General features: G+C 30.9%; 1 protein-coding gene across 30 annotated transcripts in view; it reads left to right on the forward strand.

The window, feature by feature from the left end:
- The window catches only part of LOC145253848 (phospholipid-transporting ATPase IA-like), a 517,619-nt gene that overhangs the window by 487,214 nt on the left and 9,823 nt on the right, over positions 1-20,582 (forward strand). For 13 of the 30 annotated variants that reach the window (XM_080112972.1, XM_080112982.1, XM_080112980.1 and 10 more), the window contains 2 exons: positions 6,513-6,592; positions 13,319-13,387. The exons of 4 other annotated variants lie outside the window; for them this stretch is intronic. In XM_080112972.1, the coding sequence (XP_079969098.1) occupies positions 6,513-6,592; positions 13,319-13,387 (149 nt within the window). Of the gene's footprint in view, positions 1-6,448; positions 6,593-13,318; positions 13,388-20,582 lie in introns of those variants that run through there. 13 more of the 30 variants (XM_080112987.1, XM_080112989.1, XM_080112990.1 and 10 more) reach the window with 3 other exon arrangements.

Here is a 20,582-nt window from a genome sequence, read left to right on the forward strand (position 1 = left end):
AATAATAAAAAAATGTTTTGGTAGGTGAGTGTATGAGGATCGAACCCGTACCCTTGAGTTGGAAATTAATGTGTGAAAAAAAAAAAAAAGTGCTACGTTAACCATTGGGCCACCGCGACATACAGCGTAGACGTGTTTGAATTTATTTATTTAACTATAAAAACAGGCATGCGCAATAAAAGTTAACTCTACTGCTTCCATTTGACCTAATTAAGAAGGTCAAATAGAAGTCACGCAGCGTTTGGGTTTGTTTATCAAAATTTGACTGTTTTTTCCCCCAACATGTTGGGGAGGGGAAAGCAGTCCAGATTGAATAGCAACTGTCTGATATACAAGATTGATCAAAGCTGATTGCTTCTGGACGTTTCCCGGCACGATGCCAAGAAGGCCGTTAACTTTGAATTAGTTTCGCTTTTTATACGAAAAAGCCGAATCAACACGTGAGAAGCCAAAATAGCAATAATTTTGTAAAAGTCGATGTAAATAAATCTATACGCTACGCGCTTTCCTAAATCCTAGATATTATTATATAGCACCTATATAAACAGTTTTAAGCAATCGTAACGACACCGGGAGCGTGTGCGAAAGAAGCCTTTGCGAGACATACACAAAATGGTCACACACATTTTGCCTTTTATATAGATAGATTAAGAAAACATCTGTCTTTAAAACGTTATAAGATTTTTAAAAATTCCCTTTATTCTTGCATGTTAACATTTCTCTTTTAATCTATCAAATCAGGAAATTTTTGTAGATTTCATGACTTTTTAATGTTCATCAGAAGAAATCTGACAGAGAAATGGCTTACAAAATTCTAGTAGACAATTATTTAAGATAGATATATACATACATACCCACGCACACACATTAGAACATATACATATATGCATTTGAAGAATATGTGTCTCAGATAAAATTGATTCCCCAAACAGAACAGTTTGGAACACTTATGTGCCTTACAAAAGATTAACATCCGTATACTACTACTAAACCTTGTGTCTACAATCCTTATTCTAATTTTCATCAAAATCCATTGCATGATTTTATTCTAGAAAATGTTTATAATGTGAGGCTTAAGCTTAAGGGGGGTTTAAGAAGAAATTGAAATTCAGGTAGTCTTGCCTAATTGGTATCTAATATCGATCAAATTTAATACAAATCTAAGAAATTTTCAATTTTCATATGAGAATTTTTGCCTTTAAAAACATCAAAATACTCCAAAGAAACTAAAATTTTGGGTAGTAATGTAAAAAAAAAAAAAAAAAAAAATCATGTCTGAATTTTCATAAAGGGCTTTCCAATTCTTTTTTCTCCTCTTTGCATAAAATTAAATACTGCTTACGTTATCCACTCTAACACCTAGCAAGTGTGTTCCAATATTCCTAATGATCAGTTAATTAATTTAGGAGTTTAAAATATACAGAAATTGAAACCAAAATTAAGGGGCTGAATAACAGATATTCCACTGATAGAAATTGAATGTAGAGGCATTGTGGCTTCATCCACAATAACAATGATGAAGAAGATGGGAGCGAAAGATCAAATGTTAAAAAAAATTATGCGGTCATTATAGAAAGAGTAACAAAACAATAGTAAATGCACATGTTATATAGAAGAAAAAAAAAACTTAAACTGGTATTAAAAAAAACATGCCTATTGTATTTTATTCAAATATTAAATTAAGTAGGGTTTCATAAATCATTTCTATTAACTGCTAGCATGGTGACCCAATGTTGCCAAGGATTTAATGATGATCAACAAATGTTTCACACTCCCATATTTTTATGTCATTGAAATTGGTGAAATCGCCCATTTTTCAATCAAATCAATTGATGGCCTGCTCTATTTGGGGACCCATCATGGTGCACTCGGAGAAAATTCACATGCCTCTCGCTATGACTTATTTCACAATACATTGTAGTTTACATTACACTGTAGAGAACCTACTGTTGATTTTATAAAACAAATTTTTATGTGAAATGGCTTGAATTAAAGCTCAAAATGCAAACAGTCAATTATCATACTCCAATTGTGCTCTAAACAGAAACATTAATTTCGAATGCACCCCTGTCATATCAAAGAACCTACTGTTGATTTTATATGTTAAACCTTCGGCTTGTGTGGTAATAAAACTTCTGAAATGCACTTGTGATGTTAGGCTGTGTAAGATGTTAACTTTGGTCCAAATGACCTGTTCCTTTCTTTAATCAGATTATTTCGATTATTGACACTTATCGGGGGCATTCTGATACAAAACTTATCTAAGAACACTGCCAAGCACATAATGTTCCTTTGTGTGAAATTTCATAAAAATCGTCCTAGCTATTCTCAAATCCATTGGGAACGAACTTACAGGCACACAAAGTTCCTTTTATATAATAGTAGAGAGACAGATTAGTGAATACTATATAATATTGCATTTCTCACACCTTTAATATTGGGATAGGTCAATCTACTGGGAAATTCTGATGCATGTAAGAACCGAAATCTTTGATGATCCAGAGACTAGCATCACTGACAAACATTCTTGGTTTGATTTTCAATTTACATTTAGTCCCATCAGATCATCAGATTCACTGCTGTATTTTAAAATTGAGTTATATTGTCTCATATCAGATGCTAGATAATGATATATTAAAAAACAAAAAACAAAAAAAAATGTCTATATGGAAAATAAAAAAAAAAATGTTAAAATTTTAAAAAATAGACATGTGATTTAACAATTACGTCACGTCTGCAACTTTAATTTTGTAAACTTTAGGATTTTTTAATAAGTTACAATTGGTTAATCGTTTAATTATGCTTTAACATCCTTTTTTTTTCTTTTTCTTTTTTCTTTCTTTTTTTTGTTACAAATAATTCAGAAATATGTTTTGCTTGATATTTTTTATTGACTTTATAGTTTTTTTGCAAATTTATTTCCACCCTAACCTAAATAAGGCCACCATTCGCCCATGTATGGAGTATTGTTGTCACATTTGGGCTGGTGCATCTGCTACTAGTCTCTCGCTCCTAGACAAGGTTCAAAAAAGAGTCGCCAATCTGATAGGCCCTGAACTGGCATCTAAGCTTCAGCCTCTGTCCCATCGACGAAACGTTGTATCCCTCTGCTTGTTCTACAAGTATTTTAATGGTGAATGCTCTGACAAACTGCAGACACTTGTGCCTCCACGACGTAGACACCCTCGAAAAACCGGACAGGCAGCTAAATCCCACCCCCACACAGTAGAGATCCCTAGATGTAAAAGATCTTTCTACTCCAGTAGTTTCTTCCCCAGAACCGCTAGACTCTGGAATTCCATTCCAGGTTCCTGCTTCCCTAACTGTATTGACATGCAGAAGTTCAAGTGCAACGTGAACCGACATCTTGCTGCCCAAATCCCTACATAGTGCCCCAGTAGTTGATAGTAGCCCCCTACACCAAAGTGGCAATGTGCCTTGTTTGGGGTGAAAATGTAATAAAAAAAAAAAAAAAAAAAAAAATGAAACCTCAAAAGTGTAGAATAAACACTCCTTCCTTTTCCTTACCAAACAGGACAACTTTTACACCTGAAGGAGGTTGGAAGTTACACCAACAAAAAGTTGTTCAAATGACACTAAAGATTAATCCAATTAATCCAAATTATACAATCATTTCATATCTTTAATGTGTGTTTGCCTAGAGGCACATATTTTGTCCTCCCTTCAACTCATTAGTGTGACTAGAATTAGTGAGATTCAAAACCGGGACTCTAGTGACCAATGTTTGGTGCTCTAATAATTGAGCTAAATAAAACTGCTCATGGCAATGGGAAAAATTATATTAAATATAAATGAAGCTATTCGTTTATTTGTGTTTTTTATGACACTGATGACCAAAAATACTCGCTTCTTTTTATGGAAGAGTATTGCCTTGAGTCTTAAGTTTAAATCATCATTTCCTCCTCCCATAGGGGGGGGGGCATAAATATTGGAACCTCTCCTTTAAAAATAATTGTAGAAGTGTTTATTTGTATTTTATAACCTAGATGATTATGTTTGGATTTCTTTTTGTATTAATGTTGCTAATTCTTAGTAAATAATGATCGTTCAATTATTTATGCTTATTTATCCATGTTGTAAGCATGTTTATTAGTTGTTTAGCTCTGATTCGATAAAATATGTATTGAAATAATTCTCATGTTTTCAAAAACAGTTTTAATTCTTGAGACTTTTTTCTTTTTTTTTTTTTTTATAGATATCTTAATAATATTTGAAAATCTTAATTTATTTCTTTTTGATTTCAATTGATTTATTTTTAAATTTTAATCGATTTATTTATAAATTTATTTTATTTAAATTTTAATTTAATTTTCTTTCGTAATGGTTAGTGTTTGCATTAATGAGTTAGGAGACAGGGTTCAAGTCATAGTTAAAGCCTACAAGAGATTAAAAAAAAATCATTCATGATGCCTTCTGACTAAACATTCAACATTATAAGGGAAAGATCAAGGGTAAAATGAAGTAATCCAGGGGAAAAAATGTCACTCTCCCCACATCTTAATGTATCAGCCAATGAAAAAAGTTTCAGGTCATCCTCAGTTATGGTCGAACTACCTATATATTCTTTGTAATAACAGTTAGGAATCATATTTTCATTCATTATAATATTTGGTTTATAAAATTAACAATAACTAATAATTTTAGCCAGTGATTTTAAACTGATGCTGGACAAATATTTTGATCTGTTTTTCTTCTTTTTACAATTGACATTGCTTTTATTTATTTTCTAACTGACAGCCCGGCGTTGCCTGGTTGGAGAGTACACTTAAACATAATATTTTAATTTATGCAGATTACGGATGAATTATTATAAAATCGGTCCTCTATTGATTGTATATTATGATGGAATAATTTGCCCGGTGGACTAATTCACAAAAAAAAAAAAATGAATAAATAAATAATAAGATATTGTCGTTCATCAAATTCCTTCTGTGTTTGTTTACAATATCATGTCAGCTGATAGTTGGACTTGACAATGAATGCTAAAAGGCACTTCTGATTAATGTTTAGTTTTAAAATATGCAAACGAAGAAATGATTTGTGACGATTTTAAATGGTACCTCTTATTTTTTCGTAAATTGATCTCGTTAATAAAATTAAAATAAAATGAAGTACACCTGGATTTGAACAGGAGATCATTCGATCTGTAGTCGAATGCTCTACCACTAAGCTAAATCTCCAGATTATTATAAATATTTTTTTGTTTGTTTGTTTAGGAAGAAATGATTTGCTAAGATTTTATTATCTCCTTTGTCCAGTGTAACGTAAAATATTCCCCTGTAAAAATTATTCTTTTTTTTATCTATAAGAGAGAAAAGCTATTTTTAAGATCAGATATTTTTTATTTTCGATACTTATCAGATGAATTTCTATACAAAACATATCTAAGAACACTGCCAGAAATATAAATTACTTTTGTGTTAAATTTACAAAAGATGGGCTCAGCCGTTTCGGAACCTAATAAGGAAGGAACTCCCACACACAAAGTGACTTAAACTGATATTTATTTGTTTAGCTTCTTTTTTTTTTACAAAGGAGTCACTACTTATCAAGGTCCAGTCGCCACTCGAGGATAAGAGTTAATTAGTGTACAGTAGTCAATGGGACAGTATCGTAATTGTTAGTAGTGGAAATTTGGTAAATTGGATTGTTTAAAGGGGCGGCTCATCAGGAACTTGTTTACATTGGACTTGAAGACGACCACATTGTGGTCAGCTGAAAAGCAGGCAAATGGAAGAGAGTTCCACAGGTGTGTAGTTCTAAGAAAGAAGCTTTTTTTTCATGGAATCTACGTTTAGGTTTAGGCTTGTATCTACAACATTAATCCAATTTCATTTCCCTTTTATTTTGTAGTATCCTATGAGCACCATCTTTGTTTAAACCATTATTGTGAGCAATCATAGTAACAGTAAAAAAAAAAAAAAAAGTTTGCATGTTGTCTAGTTGTTGATGTGACACGAGTATTCCTCCTCACTCGCAAGTTATTCAAACATTTATCATTCCCGCTTGCTCTCACTTTTTTTCTTTTACCCCTATAGCATCTATTTGTGACATTTTCTTTTTTTCTTTTTAGTTTATTAAAGAAAAATAGTTTTTTGCTATGTAAACGGTTGTAATACATTGTGAGAGGATTTATTTTTAAGATTTCTTAACTAGGGTTACATTGGGAGAACTATTATAATTTTTGCTACTAATTTTATATTTACCTTTCCTTTTTTTAATTTTTTTTTTTTTTTTCAACATCCTACATTTGTTTTTTCTCACATAATAATTTCTTTTCAATGTGAAATTTATGCTGCCATCCTCCTTCCAACCATTCCCAAGTCCTCGTTTTTATGTTTTTTTTTTCTTTGCTTCTGGAAGAAGGTGCGCACCCAAGTGAATTTGTGCTCCCCTTCTCTTTCTCTCTCTCTCTCTGTCCGTCCAGTGCCGTGTTACCTCCCAGTTGGTGTGATATCCACTGTTATCTCTGCCTTTCTGCTGTTTGCCAGGATTACTGAGACGGCTCGATTGCTGAAAAATGTTTTCTCACGTTCACATACTCGGATACCTACGGCATCTGATCAGCCGCGTAAGTATTTCTTCCTCCACAACCCTGCAACTCCTGCTGTGCAATATATATATATATATATATATATATATATATATATATATATATATATATATATATATATATATATATATATATATAACTTTGACAATGTTGTCCTTATCTGTCAGAATCTGTTGTTGGCATGCCCATATTTTCAGTTTTATTTTTACTTTTTTTTTCTACTCTTTGTATTTCCATAGTGAATAGAGTAGATACTCTTCGTTCTCCCTTTTCGTTTTCCTTCTGTGTTCCTTTCTTTTTTTTAAATCTTTACCTGGATAGTAAGTACTTCTTTTACTTTCCTTCCCAATGGTTGTCTTTCATTCTTTAGTTATCCTGTTCTGTTGTCTTGCTGTGATTTATAGACTCGTCAGTTTTTTTTTTTTTTTTTTTTTAAATCTTTTCTTTTACAGTTTAGTTTATTTTCTGTTTCGATATTCAATTACTTTTGTTTGTTATTTATTGTTTATTTTTTGTATTATATCTTATATTGGTTTTGTTTCTTGGCATTACAATGAAAATGTTATTTTTTTCACGGAAGCTGATCCCTTTTTTTCTCTTTTCACAAATCGACTGTTTCAGAACGCAAATTGCTTATTTCATCAGTCTTGTTTTTTTTTTTGTTTGTTTGTTTTTTTGTTTTTTTAGATCTTTGTCTTTTGGCTGCTGTAAATGTTATGAATTAATATTGAGACATTTTGATGTTATGTGATGTTCACTCGTTGGTGTTTTTGATGATTATTTAACATATATGTATAGTAGAAGTTGATTCTTGACCAGAATTCCCCTTATATTAGAAACATAAAAATAATAAATAAATCTGTATGATATACATACTCGTGACAAAATGAAAATATCATATTCCAAAAATCACGTAAATTGATCAAGCAGTTTTATTTTTAAATAAGAAAATCAAATTTTATAAGTAACTGCAAAACGGTTATCTTGTCCATCATTTTGAAAACATTTTAATAATAAAAAAAAACAAGGGAGATAATTCAATACTTCAAACTTGCAAGAATATATATTGTAATAATCTCATTAATTGCTTAAAAATTAATTTTTTTAATCAAAATAAAGCTACTTAATCAATTTGTGAGTTTTCATTTTGTTATGAGTATGTAGACATACAGATTTTTCTTTATTTTTGTTTTTTAATATGGGGAAATTTTGGGCAAGAACCCAAAAGTCATTGTTTTTTATCGGCATAATTATTTGAATTGATGCAATCATTTCACTTGGATAGTGTGTATCGATTTCACTGAGAAAAATTTTAAACTTGAAAGAAAATTTTGACTCTACATAACTATTTATCCACTTTTCTTATATTCAAATCATAATGTTTGATTTGGAATTAAATCATTTCTAAAAAATAGTTCCAGTCTTAATGATTTTAGAATTCATTTCTTGAATTCAAATTAATTAAAAACTGAGTTTAATTAAGAACAAAACAGAATTCTTACAAAAAAAAATCTTGGGTTCTGTTTTAAAAATTATTAACTTTTGATGTGTTTACCTTTTAGATCTTGGTTGAGTTCATTATTAAATAAAAAAATTGGTTCTAGAATTGTTTTCAGTTTAATCAACCAATGATGTTTTCAATTAAAATAACTTGTATCTTTGCTTGTTAATTTGAATCCAGGTTTACTACTGTCTACCGTCATATTTGAATTTTATAATTTCTCTTTGGTTCTTCAATGTTATAATCCTCATTTTTCAGTCATTTTGTGATTTTGTTTTCTGTTAAATTATTTTGAATGTCAATATCTACTCCCCCCCCCCCCTGGAATTTGGTATAGATTTGTATTTCTTTTTTGTTTTATTTTTTTAAAACAGATTTTGGATTTAACTATAGATTTTTCTGAATATTTTTCAAAGATAATCTTATGCTGCAATATTTTCAACTGTATTCAGGTGGATTCTTCAGACTACTGTTCTCATGTTGAGTGTTATTTTCACAAGATTTTATTCAGTGTAACTTCTAATTCTTTTCAGGTATATTTTGTCAAACTTGGAAATCTGTAAAGACCTGTGGCTTGATAGAAAATTATTTGGTAAATTCAGTTGTAAATTACACTCTTCTGAAAGTTGGAGGTTTAATTCTCAGTATGGGTGGCACTAAACATACAATTGCCAATTACTTAGGACTTCTACCCAGTCATGGCTGACACAACAAGAGCATGTTACATTCTCGAGTTCGACAAGATACACCTGTAGAAGGTTGGAGGTTACATTGACTGAGATGTCATGAAAATAACACTCAAAATGAGAACAGTAGTCCAAAGAATCCAAATAATGCAAATAATCCTCATCTAAAAAATTCCAAAACATATATTCAGTTGATTTCCATTAACAGTGAATTTTAACTGACATCATTTTAAAATATTATTAAACCATTAAACATTTAATGGGTCATTCACTGAATAATTAGCGTAAAACATACATTTTTTTTTTTTTTCAAAATGATACTATTTTACATAAAACAGAAATAATACAGAAAATATTTCATTAAAATACACTACATACCATTTAAATCAGATGAAGACTATAAAAAGTCAATTAACTAGTTTGACTTTGTTTAATTTGAATTTACCTATCTTTTAATTGACTCTGGTTTCTCTCTGGTTTCTCATGTTAATCACATTAATGTTGTCAAATTCTATTCATATTATCCAACTAAATTCAATTCTTTGAACTATATTTTACTCTTAGATTTTTTTTGTGGCTATTTAATTTTTTTTTTTTTTTTTTTTAAAAAGCAAATCCTAAATCCTTTCACTGGAGAAAATGAACGCCCATTTCCCAATACATTTTCCTTCCCTCTGCTTTCCATCTTGTCTTTCATACAGAATAACATCCAGTTTGAGACAGGTTGTGGACGACACCATTTCTTCTTCAAACTAAAACTGTATTCTCTCTTTGAAGTCTCAATAAATCTCTCAAGTAACCAACTGAAATAAATTGACACACGCAATGCTACTGCTATGATTGATATTTATTTTACAGAAATAAATTTGCTTAAATTATAAATTTCAAGCAAAAAACAGCTATGGCTTCCAATTCTTTGCTAACTGAACCTATTTCTTAAAAGTTATTAAACTATCCAATCCTGTCTAAAATAAAGTTGGACTATGGGTATATTCTTCTACTAATCTCTTGTTTTTTTGTTGTTTTTTTTTTTTTGTTTTTGTTTTTTGTCTTGCTTCTTAGCAATCTTCCTGTGACGAATAAAACACAGGAACCCGTAATGAAAATTAAAACAATGTTCTTTCTTGTCCATCTTTTTAAATGAGGAGGAAATATTCTTTCTTTGTTATAAGATAGATTTTCTATCTTATAACCTTGGTGATTGAATACAGGTAAGATTAGGTTTCCAAGTTAATTACAACATTTAATTTAATACTGCTATTAAAAATACTAATTACATTAAATATTTTTCGAAATACCATTGTTTATTTGCTTTTGTTTTTAATGCTTAAGCCAATCTATTTATGATATTCTGAATTAAGTATTTTTTTTTTTCCACTTTGTTCATGCATTTAGTATAAACATGCTCAATGTTCCCTAATGTGTAACAATTTCTCAATATTTTCAAAGAACAGTATAATAATTTGGAGGAGTTAAAAAAAAAAATCTAAATTTTATTTAATAATATAGTCATTATATATAATAATAATTATAATAATAATAATCTTTTCTTGATATTTTTAAAAAGATTTATTTGTTTTTTAATTACAAAGTTTATTCTGTAATGTCTCCACACTAGTTCTAATAATTTAAATCAATAATTATCAGCATCAAACGATTCGATTTCATTTTCTCAAAATTAATCGGTTTGTTTTACAATTTTGTGCTAAGTGATATCCCTCACCCATACACATCTTTCTTTATCAGAATATACTGAGTAATTGTCATTTTTTCTACAAGAAGTCAATAATCATGTTTGCTAAGTATTTTGGCAAATTAAGTTTTTATTTCAGAGTTGCGGTTAGTTTTATATGAAACAACTTTTCATTTTTTGTACCCATACAGGATTAGTTTTTCAACTCATAGAAAAAGGGGGGGGTAAGTTACGCATTGTTAGATTGTTGCAAATAATTGAATATAGCATTTGTTGAATATTAAATATGAATGGATAGCCTTCATTTGCCATAAAAATGTATTTCCTATTTAATTGTGACTTTGGATACGTTTAGACACTATTAATTATTATTTTTGATTTTATTTTTACAATTCTTTGATGCTTATACAGAAAGAACCAGTAAGACCTTCATGAATTTAAAAAATTGTTGCCAATGTTCTTTTCTCATTCTCGTTTCAACAATATCATCGTCGTCAATGGTAACAAATAATTTGCTTTCTATTGAGTAAAATTAAATTTTGATTAGAATATATGTCCTTTCTATTCTACTGGATATAATTTTAAAAAAATCTTTAACCATTTGCCACCAAATTGTACTTTCAAGTTTCTGTTCAAAAAAACATCTGTATAGGAAATGTTTCTTACTCTTATTGCTTGTTGAAAAAAGACATATGTATTTTATAATTCAAACACTTAAAAAAATTTTCTTTGAGTTTTAGAGGTGTTTTGTTTTATTCTAGTCACTTTATTCTATTCATAGGCCCAAGTGTGCTTTGAAAAAGCTGGTTTATATATTAAATTCCAGTGGTAAAAAGGTTAATGTTTTTATTGATTTTTAATATAATTGATCTTTCAGATGAGAGCTTCTCTGTAAACTTAGTCCACCGTGTTAAAATTTGATAAACCATTGAAAGTATTCAGTTATTTTACTTGTATTGACAGCAAAAATAATCTTATGTTGTTTTGCTATTTTATATAATTTATACTAATGGCAAACATGACAATCTTTAAAGATGTATTTTGTGTTTACCTTAGAATTAAAATTGGTCCTATAATCAGTTTACATAATTTGTTAAAAGTTGAATTATATTTACATGCTATTGTTTATTCTTTAATTGTTATTTTGAAACTCTTAGGTTTTAAATTAGCATTTATTCAATAAAATGTTATTTTCAAAATGGCCAAATGCTTTGTAGTTAAGAATAATATGCATATAAGCTGTTGTTAAAACAATTTTTAAAAATATAGAACCTTGAAAATATTGCAGAGAATGTCAAATTTGGAGAAAATTTGTGTAATACATATTGTTAAAATTTCACAAAAGTCTGGGGGTATTTGAATTTACATGAAGGGCTTTTACTCCCTTTTTACCCATAACTAATTAAACTAAATATATCCCACGCTTGAACTCCTTAAGCTTAGCAGCTGTTTTAAAATTCATTATGATTAATTTTGGAGTGAATCCTGAACATACAAATATATGAACATACCTAACGTTATATATATATATATATATATATATATATATATATATATATATATATATATAGTGATAGTTATGTCATCCAATGTAATAAACAATAACACAGCATAATATTTTTTCTTTAGATTTATATATCAATATTGGATCAGTGTCATTATGACTTGATCTGTTGAGTTTACTCTGTGAAAATATATTCTTTATATATATATATATATATATATATATATATATAAATGAAGAAAAGCAATTATGAAAAAATTTAAAGGATAGAAGGAAAAGTCAAATATATCAACACATTATAATGGAATTAACTCATGTGAATAATCAATATTTCATTTTTATTAATCGAAAGACATGAGAATTCGGGGGAGGGGGGGTTCTTTCTATCTTTTTATCTGTTTTTCAAATTTGTAATTCAGATTTTAAACTTATTTTGACAAACTCTTTTGATTAACAAAGAAAATAATTATCCACGTAATTTGATTATATTGTGTTGGTATGTTTTATTTCTACTTTTATCCTTCACACACACACACACACACACACACATATGATATGGTGCAGACGATATTTGTTTGCAAGACTACTGCCCTGGGGGGGGGGATGCTGTAGTTTATCTTTTTAAGATTTTTTTCCTCAAACTCAGTTGCCTTGACTTTGATAAGCCTTAGTTACAATTTCTCAACATGGCTCCCAAAAAGCTTTGATTTTGGCTTTTATCTCATCCTTTGTGTTGCAACTGGATCTTTTGAGGTCTCATTCTACTGCACCCCACATAAAGATGTTGAGGAAGTTGCAGTCTAGTGAGCTGGGATGTCAGCTGACGTGTAGTTGACAAAGCTTTTTGACAGCTTAGTATGGCTTTTCCAGCTTGTACGGAAGAGTACTGAGTGTTGCTGTCACATGTATGGCGTACTTGCAGCTACCTGGTCAATCCAGAGTTTCACTACCTTGCTCAATAATCAGGAATAAGTGGGGTGGGTGGCATGATGTCACCTCTCACTCAAATATGTAATCATTCAGTTCCTTTCAGACCTTTTCTACCATATTCTTGCTGACACTGATGAAATCTGAAAGATCCTTATTTGTCCTTTTGGCAGAGACTCCAAGGAGAACTTTTCCACATATCTGAACGTTTAAAATTGTCCATGATCAATTATTCTAAAAACAAAAAAAAAGAAAATAGAAATATCGTCACTTCTTCTATGAAGATAAGATTAACAATGAAAGTTTTAAAAAAATTTTTTTTTTTAAATAAGCATAGAATTCACGGTTAAAAATTTCAAACAAATCTCGTCTGCACTGTATGTAAGGAATTGAATGAAAAGTAATTTAATGATTATTTACATATTCCTGATAGATGATTGCGCGAATGCTGGCAGAACATCTTATGGCAGTTTCAGGTTGGTCGGAATCTCAAGTACAACTAGTAAGTTATAGAAGACAGAAGAAGTATTTAATTATTTTTTGCTTTTTTTGAATGTTTTTTTTTCTAAATTTTGCAAAATATATAGTAGCTAATATAGATATATACTATGATTTACCTATAAACATTCAGTGCAAGAACTCTACAACTCAGAAGTTGCATAAGGTTTTGAGGTTAATTTGTTATTCTAAATCAGTTATGGGCAAATTGCTACCTACTAGGTCTTTTTTTTTTTGTGGTCATTTAACTTCAGATGATATTTACTTGTTTTTCAATGATTTTTCAAATCTCTTCTCTTTATTAAGAGATAACTAATGAATAAAGATAAATACACATAATTTATAAATATATATATATATATATATATATATATATATTTTTTTTTTTTTTTTTTTTTACCGGTGCCATAGCTTGAAAAAAAAGTTTAATCAAGTGGCATATATAACAATGATTAAGATATATATATATATATATATATATATATATATATATATATATATATATTAATTTCACAAACTTTGGAAGTAGCAGATTCAGCATTTTAAAATATTGGTGGATATCCAAACTTTCATAATTATTCTTTTCTTTGAAGAAAGGTTTTTGGCACTAATTTACATATCAGAATAATTACATTTATGATTAAATAAAAGTGAAAATCTTAAAAAATAAAAAGTAAATTTATAATTAAACAAAGGGAATTTTTTTTTTTTTTCAACTATAATAAAAAAAAATGTTTATCATTTCTTTGATTAAAACTACTCGATTTACTTCCCGTTTTTTATCTGGTTGCAAAAGAGGTACTTTTGTGTCAATGCTTAGCTATTCAAACTACAGAGGCTCATACATTTTTATGTAGTGCTTATTTCAAGATATTTTTTTCATTCAATTTACTTGAAAATATGTTTCAGTATATTATTAGAAATTAAATATTTTTTTATTAAAAAGAAATAATTTAATGCAAAGAATAAATCATTTGTTTAATAAAATGAAACTATATATACAAATGTTATAATCTTTTATTGGTATTTATTAAAAACTTATATTTATAATTAAGTAGACAAAATACGAATCCTAAGAATGTTTTGCATCACATTTACGAGGGGCGTGCAATAAGTAATGCCCCTGAACCACTTCCCATAGCAGTAGAGCAACGAAACTTGGCACAGTTATTAGTCTTTCTCTACATAGGAACCACCCAAAGTTATGCATTTCTCCCATCGTTTGATGCAGCTCTGGAGACCGTTTTTGTAGACCACCCCAGGTTGGTCCTCCAACCACGATGTGACTTCAGAAATCAAGGCTGCATCATCTGGGAAACGCTTTCCTTTAAAAAAAACAACTACATGGCTGGGAAGAGATGAAAGTCAGAGGGTGCAAGGTCAGGAGAGTAGGGAGGATGGGGAAGATTTCATAACCACACGCCCGTGCTTCTGATCTGGCAACATGCGAGTTGTGGACTGGAGGGTCCTCCTGCAGGAGAAGGGTACCTTTGCTGATCTTGCCCCGCCTCTTGATTTTGATAGCTTCCCTTAATTTCCTCAAAAGTGAAGCATAATAGGCTCCTGTAATTGTGGTACCCTTTGCCAGGAAATCTGTCATCACCACTCCGTCCTGGTCCCAGAAGACTGTGAGCATAACCTTGCTAGCGGAGGGCTGCACCCTTGCCTTCTTTGGAGGTGGTGAGTCCAAATGCTTCCACTGCATTGACTGGGCTTTGGTCTCTGGATCATAGTGATGGACCCAGGTTTCATTCTGTGTAATCGGTCTTTTGAAAAACTTTGACTCCTCTTCTTGGCACATCTTCAAATTCATCCTCGAGCACTTGACGCATTCTCGCTTCTGAAATGGTGTGAGCAACCTGGGAATCCATCTAGCAGACACCTTATGCATATGCAAATGGTTATGAATGATAGTTTCCACAGACCCTGTACTAATCTTGACATCTTGGGCTATTTGGCGAATAGTAATGCGCCGATCTTTCAAAATGGCAGCCTGAACTTGACAGACAGATGCCTCATCAATGGCAGAAGAGGGTGGGGGGGCGACCAGGTCTGGGAGCTGTTTCCACAGACTTCCGGCCATGTTTGAATTCACGATGCCAGCATTTTACAAGGTCATATGATGGGCATTATCACCATAAGTTTCTTTCATTTCATCACAAGTCTCCTGTTGTGTGCGTCCTTTCAAATACAAAAACTGGATCACTGTTCAACATTCAACAGGCTCCATTTCATACCTGACTCAGTTGAAACACCTGTAAAACAGAAACCACAATTAGGTCAGAGCTGTAATTTGCCACCTAACCCGTAGAGATATAAATCATTGCACATGCAAAATTTCAGCTAGATCAGACAACTGGAAGTGGGTCAGGGGCATTACTTATTGCACGCCCCTCGTATCTCCCCTTATGAAGATTGAAATCAAGACAACTAAACCTTAAGCCTAGAATATTTATTCCAGTTTTGATCAAAATCTATTTGATTTGATTTTTCAAAACCGTATAAAATTTAAGCTTAAAGGATCTAAAGAAATTTAAATTCAGGCAATATTGCTTAATCGGTGATTATGGACCAAATTCATTCCAAATCGAAAATATTTGAATATTTTGAACTTGTGTCCTTATTATGCCCCTAAAATTCTTTAAAATATTCTAAAGAAACTGAAATTTATGGAATGCTTATTAATCGGTGTCTAATACCTATTTTTAAAAATTAAAAATTCTAATATTAGAATTTTCGTGATGGGCTACCATTTCCTCTTTGCCACCTTTTCATTAAACTAAAACTAAATATAGTCCACATTACCCAGCCTTATGCTTAGCAGATTAGTTCATAATTATTGGTTAATTAATTTAGGAATGATTCTATACATAGAAATATATAAACATATACACATAACCAACTTCATATAAATAGATTTATTGTATTAAAATGTTTTTTATATATAATGTGCTTAAATATCTCCCTGTGCTGCGGCTGAACAGACCAAACCTGCGATGATATACATTCGCATTAGATCTTCTGCATAATCACAGGTATACCAGCGATCTCTTTTCGCACTGTGTTCTGCAGTCCTGAACATGCTGCCTCACAACTGTGTGAATGAACATGTATCACTGTCACATTTTCAGAGTTCTGTATTGACTATCATGACGGTTTATGCATTCCCTAATTAGCTTAAGTAGTCTCTGTCTATTGCTAACGGTTTTATGATCATGACTTAATAAAAAAACAATTAAAATAATTAAAATCAAATATTTAAAAATAAGTCTATTTTGTATCTACTAATATTTAAAAAAAAAAAAAATCCAACAGTTTCTGAAATAAATGAAAAATTTCTTAACTTCTACATAAAGACACAAATTTATTTTAATGTGTATGAGGCTCTGCAACTAGAATAGTCATTGTTGATACAGAGCTAATTCTGTCTCTGGTGATTCCACAGGATTGTATGAATTAGTATATGTGATTCATTTAAGGATGAGTGATCTACTTCTTGAAAAGGTTGTCCATGGCTGATATATTTAGAATTACATAATAAAGATATAAACTACTTTGTTGTTTGGTATTTGTTACTTTAAAACGATACAAAAAGTATAGTTGATAATATAAAAAAGTTATTTCATATCTTTTAATTTAATTTGTTATAAATAGTTCTACATTTTTTTCTCCTGGTGTCTTCTCTTAAGTAAGATAATATGGATACTGACCTTTTTGGGGTACCTTTTGTCAGTCACAGAGGTCTGGTGATCTCAAGGATCAACTTATTGATTGTATTCTTCAAGGACTCGAGTATAAGTCCTAGTACTGAGAAATATTATGAGAAGGGAGGATAGTTTGAATATGATTGCACAACTGCTCCTCTCCCAATTTGGATGACCTGGGCCACTGATTTTAACCCATCCTCCCTGCCATTATAAAGTCAGTAACTTTCAAACTGAACTCAGCACCTGAGCAAATCGTATAATGACCAAAAAAGATGGTGAAAAATGAAGGAGAACAGTCTGCAACCTGTAAATATTTTCAATAACAATACTTAATTTCAGATGTCAGATTCTTACAGTCCACGACTATAGATAGAACCATTTTCATTGTGACTATTTGCTAAATAGATTAGCAAGAATAAATAATAATCTATATATTAATACCATGGTACTTTTAACATATATACATATGTACGTACGTGCGTCACGGTTTCCAGATTATAAATTATTCAATCTGGAAGTCCTATTTACTAAAGAGAAGGATACGTGATAACCTACTATGAACATTCAATTAGTACATAGATGCACTAATTGAAAGTTCGTAGTATGTTATCACCTTCTATACTCCTTTTTTATAAATGGGATCTTTCAATCACCAAAAACGTAATGAAAAAAGAAAAATAAAATAAAATTTTTTTAAAATGATGTTGCTTTTGAACCGTACGTAAAACTAAAGTATATCTTCTTTGTCGTCTGAATAGGATATAAGAGTAGTATGTATCTGTTTCCGTCCACACCAGGCGTCCATACAATGGAATTATGTCACAGACTCCTGTAAGGATATTAGAGAGAAAGTGTAATAATCAGATATATTCTGACACTACATTAACTTAGATAAATACTTTTACAGTTTTAACAAAAGGGCTACGATAATATTGCAGGGTCTCCATTCACACTGAACGTCCACAGAATACCCAGTAGCAATATATTATATATGAAAGATGTTACCGTCGAATTTCCACAGATCCTGCTAGTGTGTTAGAATTGAATATTTACTAAAAGCAATGTGAATATTTCATAAAATCGTTTTTTCCCGATACTATATAATCTAAAGTGTATATATCTGTAAAAACAATCGATCATTAGAAATAAACAGACGATACTGAAATTTTTTAAATTTTTTTTATGCAATTCCAGTTCTGTTATTTTCAACTTTTAAATTAGTGAAGTTAATTAACATTTACAGACAACCTCTTTGTACGTATGAAAATTCAAAATATTAATGTTTTTAAGTTGGGGAGAGCATCTTTATTTTCTTGTAAGTATCACTGAAGATAAAAGCTCTTTCTGCTGAAGCTTTTAGCTTTGCTTTAATTTCTATATAAATACGAGATAACCCCACCCACCCCATCCAGCAGATGACATGTGACCTGTGATTCGAAAAAGCATTGGTCAGCTACATAAAATTTTACTTCCTTTCCCATCTCTTTGGATTTGATTGATAACGTCATTTTGTACGGTTCTTCCTGCTCATATTTCTGTTTTAATGGATGGCATCCATCCCTTTGTGACATCAGCAAGTGTGCACAGAGACAAAGAAAAAGGATATATAAACAAACAAGATCCACAGAGTTTTAGTTGTAGATAGATATAATTTCGTATCGATACAATTATGAGAAAATGTAAAACTTTCATGCAGACTAAAGATATGAATTGTTAAAATATTAAAATGACGTCCGTGTGTTTTGTTTTTATTATTTTTTCATTATAATTGTAACTAAAAAAGTTTTGTCGTTTTTTTAAGGAAAAAAGAAAATGTTTCAAAGTATTTATAATTCGTCTTTAACGTAATCGCTATCAGCATCCAACAGCTTCTGCTAACATGTCTCTAACTATCCTATCCTCCTGTGATACAACGGGAAGGGGGAGCGCACAAAGAAGTCTATGAGGGCTTGGCGTAAGTCTGCTTCATTGATGAAAGTTTTCCCACAAGGATGATTATCCAGGGAGTGGAACAGGTGACAATCAGATGGAGCAAGGTCAGGTAAATAAGGTGGATGCCACAAAGCTTCCCAGTCAAGTTGCGACCTGGCATTGTCATGGAGGAAAAGCACATCTTTGCAATTCACCAGTGCTGGCACCTTCTCACGTAATTCCTGTTGTACACATTTTGATGTCTGTTAAGATAGTCGACAGATCAATTTCTTAAATATGTCATTTTAAGCAAAAACAATATTACATACTTAATAGTCATGCCGAAAATAGTAATATATCCAAAAATTACGAAAATTCATTGAATAAAGTTATTTATAAAATAATTTTTATGGAAAATTGGGTAAAATTGCATTTTTGTTAGATGTTATAAGTAGACAGTAATAGTCTACACACAAGGGACAATAAATATTTTAGATTACTTGTTCATGGCTGCAATATTTGTTGTCTATAGATATGGACTTTTTTTTTTTTTTACTAAAAACACAATAGAAGTTGTTCTACTCAATGAATTTTCGTAATTTTTGGATGTAACAATTAAGAGCGTAATGTTGTTTTTGCTTAAAACAACATATTTAAAAAATCAATTTATCAACTCTATCTTAACAAGCACCCACATTTCAATTGCTGTGAGTATTGGTCTCCAGTAATGTTTGGCTTGTTGGTAGCAGTTCATAATGAACCACTTGATAAATTGTCTACCAGACACAAGGAATAATCTTGCATGGTCTTGCGATGTGAGGGACAGCATTCTGATGGAGACAATTAATGTCTGGAATGCTTCAAAATTTTGTATAGAACCCACTTTTCATCACTGGTAAGCACTCCCTTTAATAAGGATGCAGTATGGTGGTGAGAAAACAGCAATACACAGGCTACCACCCATTGTCCCTTGTAAACAACAGCATTTGCAGAATCCATTTGCTCAGTTTGTACATTTTACTTAAGTAATGCAGGTGAAGTCCATTTCATTGGAAATGTTGAACCATTTTACAAGTTCACCACACACTAGACTATTTTCCTCTTCAATGACCAGGTTCAGGACTCTATGTGAATGCAGTAAATAAAACAGATTTTTATATATTTTTGCTCAAGATAGTTTCATGTTCTCTTATTATTGTCTGTTTGCTATTAATGGGGCCTTTGAATTTTGCCAGGGTTTGAATACTTTCTCTTGGTTAAGTAACTATCTGGTCGTCCACTCCGAGCCTTATCACGAGGGGACAAATCTCCTGACTTGAATTTTTTGTCTTGCAGTACATTCATCCACAGCACTGTGTCCAAACGCTTGACATATGCAGCAATTTGATGCAGCTGCTGCTAAGTCCACTTTGAAATCATAAAACAAACAGTCCCGTACAAGATCTGTAGACACTTCTATCCTTATCACAGCTGTTTGGTTTATGATTGGTGACTGGATATGGTGGGCGTGTTCCTACTTCCGGCTGTCTGAATTTAAAAAACAATTGCTACACACATTTTGTATGTATTTCAACCTCATTC

This window comes from Euprymna scolopes, chromosome 3 (genome assembly GCF_053919585.1).
Source record: "Euprymna scolopes isolate OS-2025 chromosome 3, ASM5391958v1, whole genome shotgun sequence".
NCBI classification, from domain to species: Eukaryota; Metazoa; Mollusca; class Cephalopoda; order Sepiida; family Sepiolidae; genus Euprymna; species Euprymna scolopes.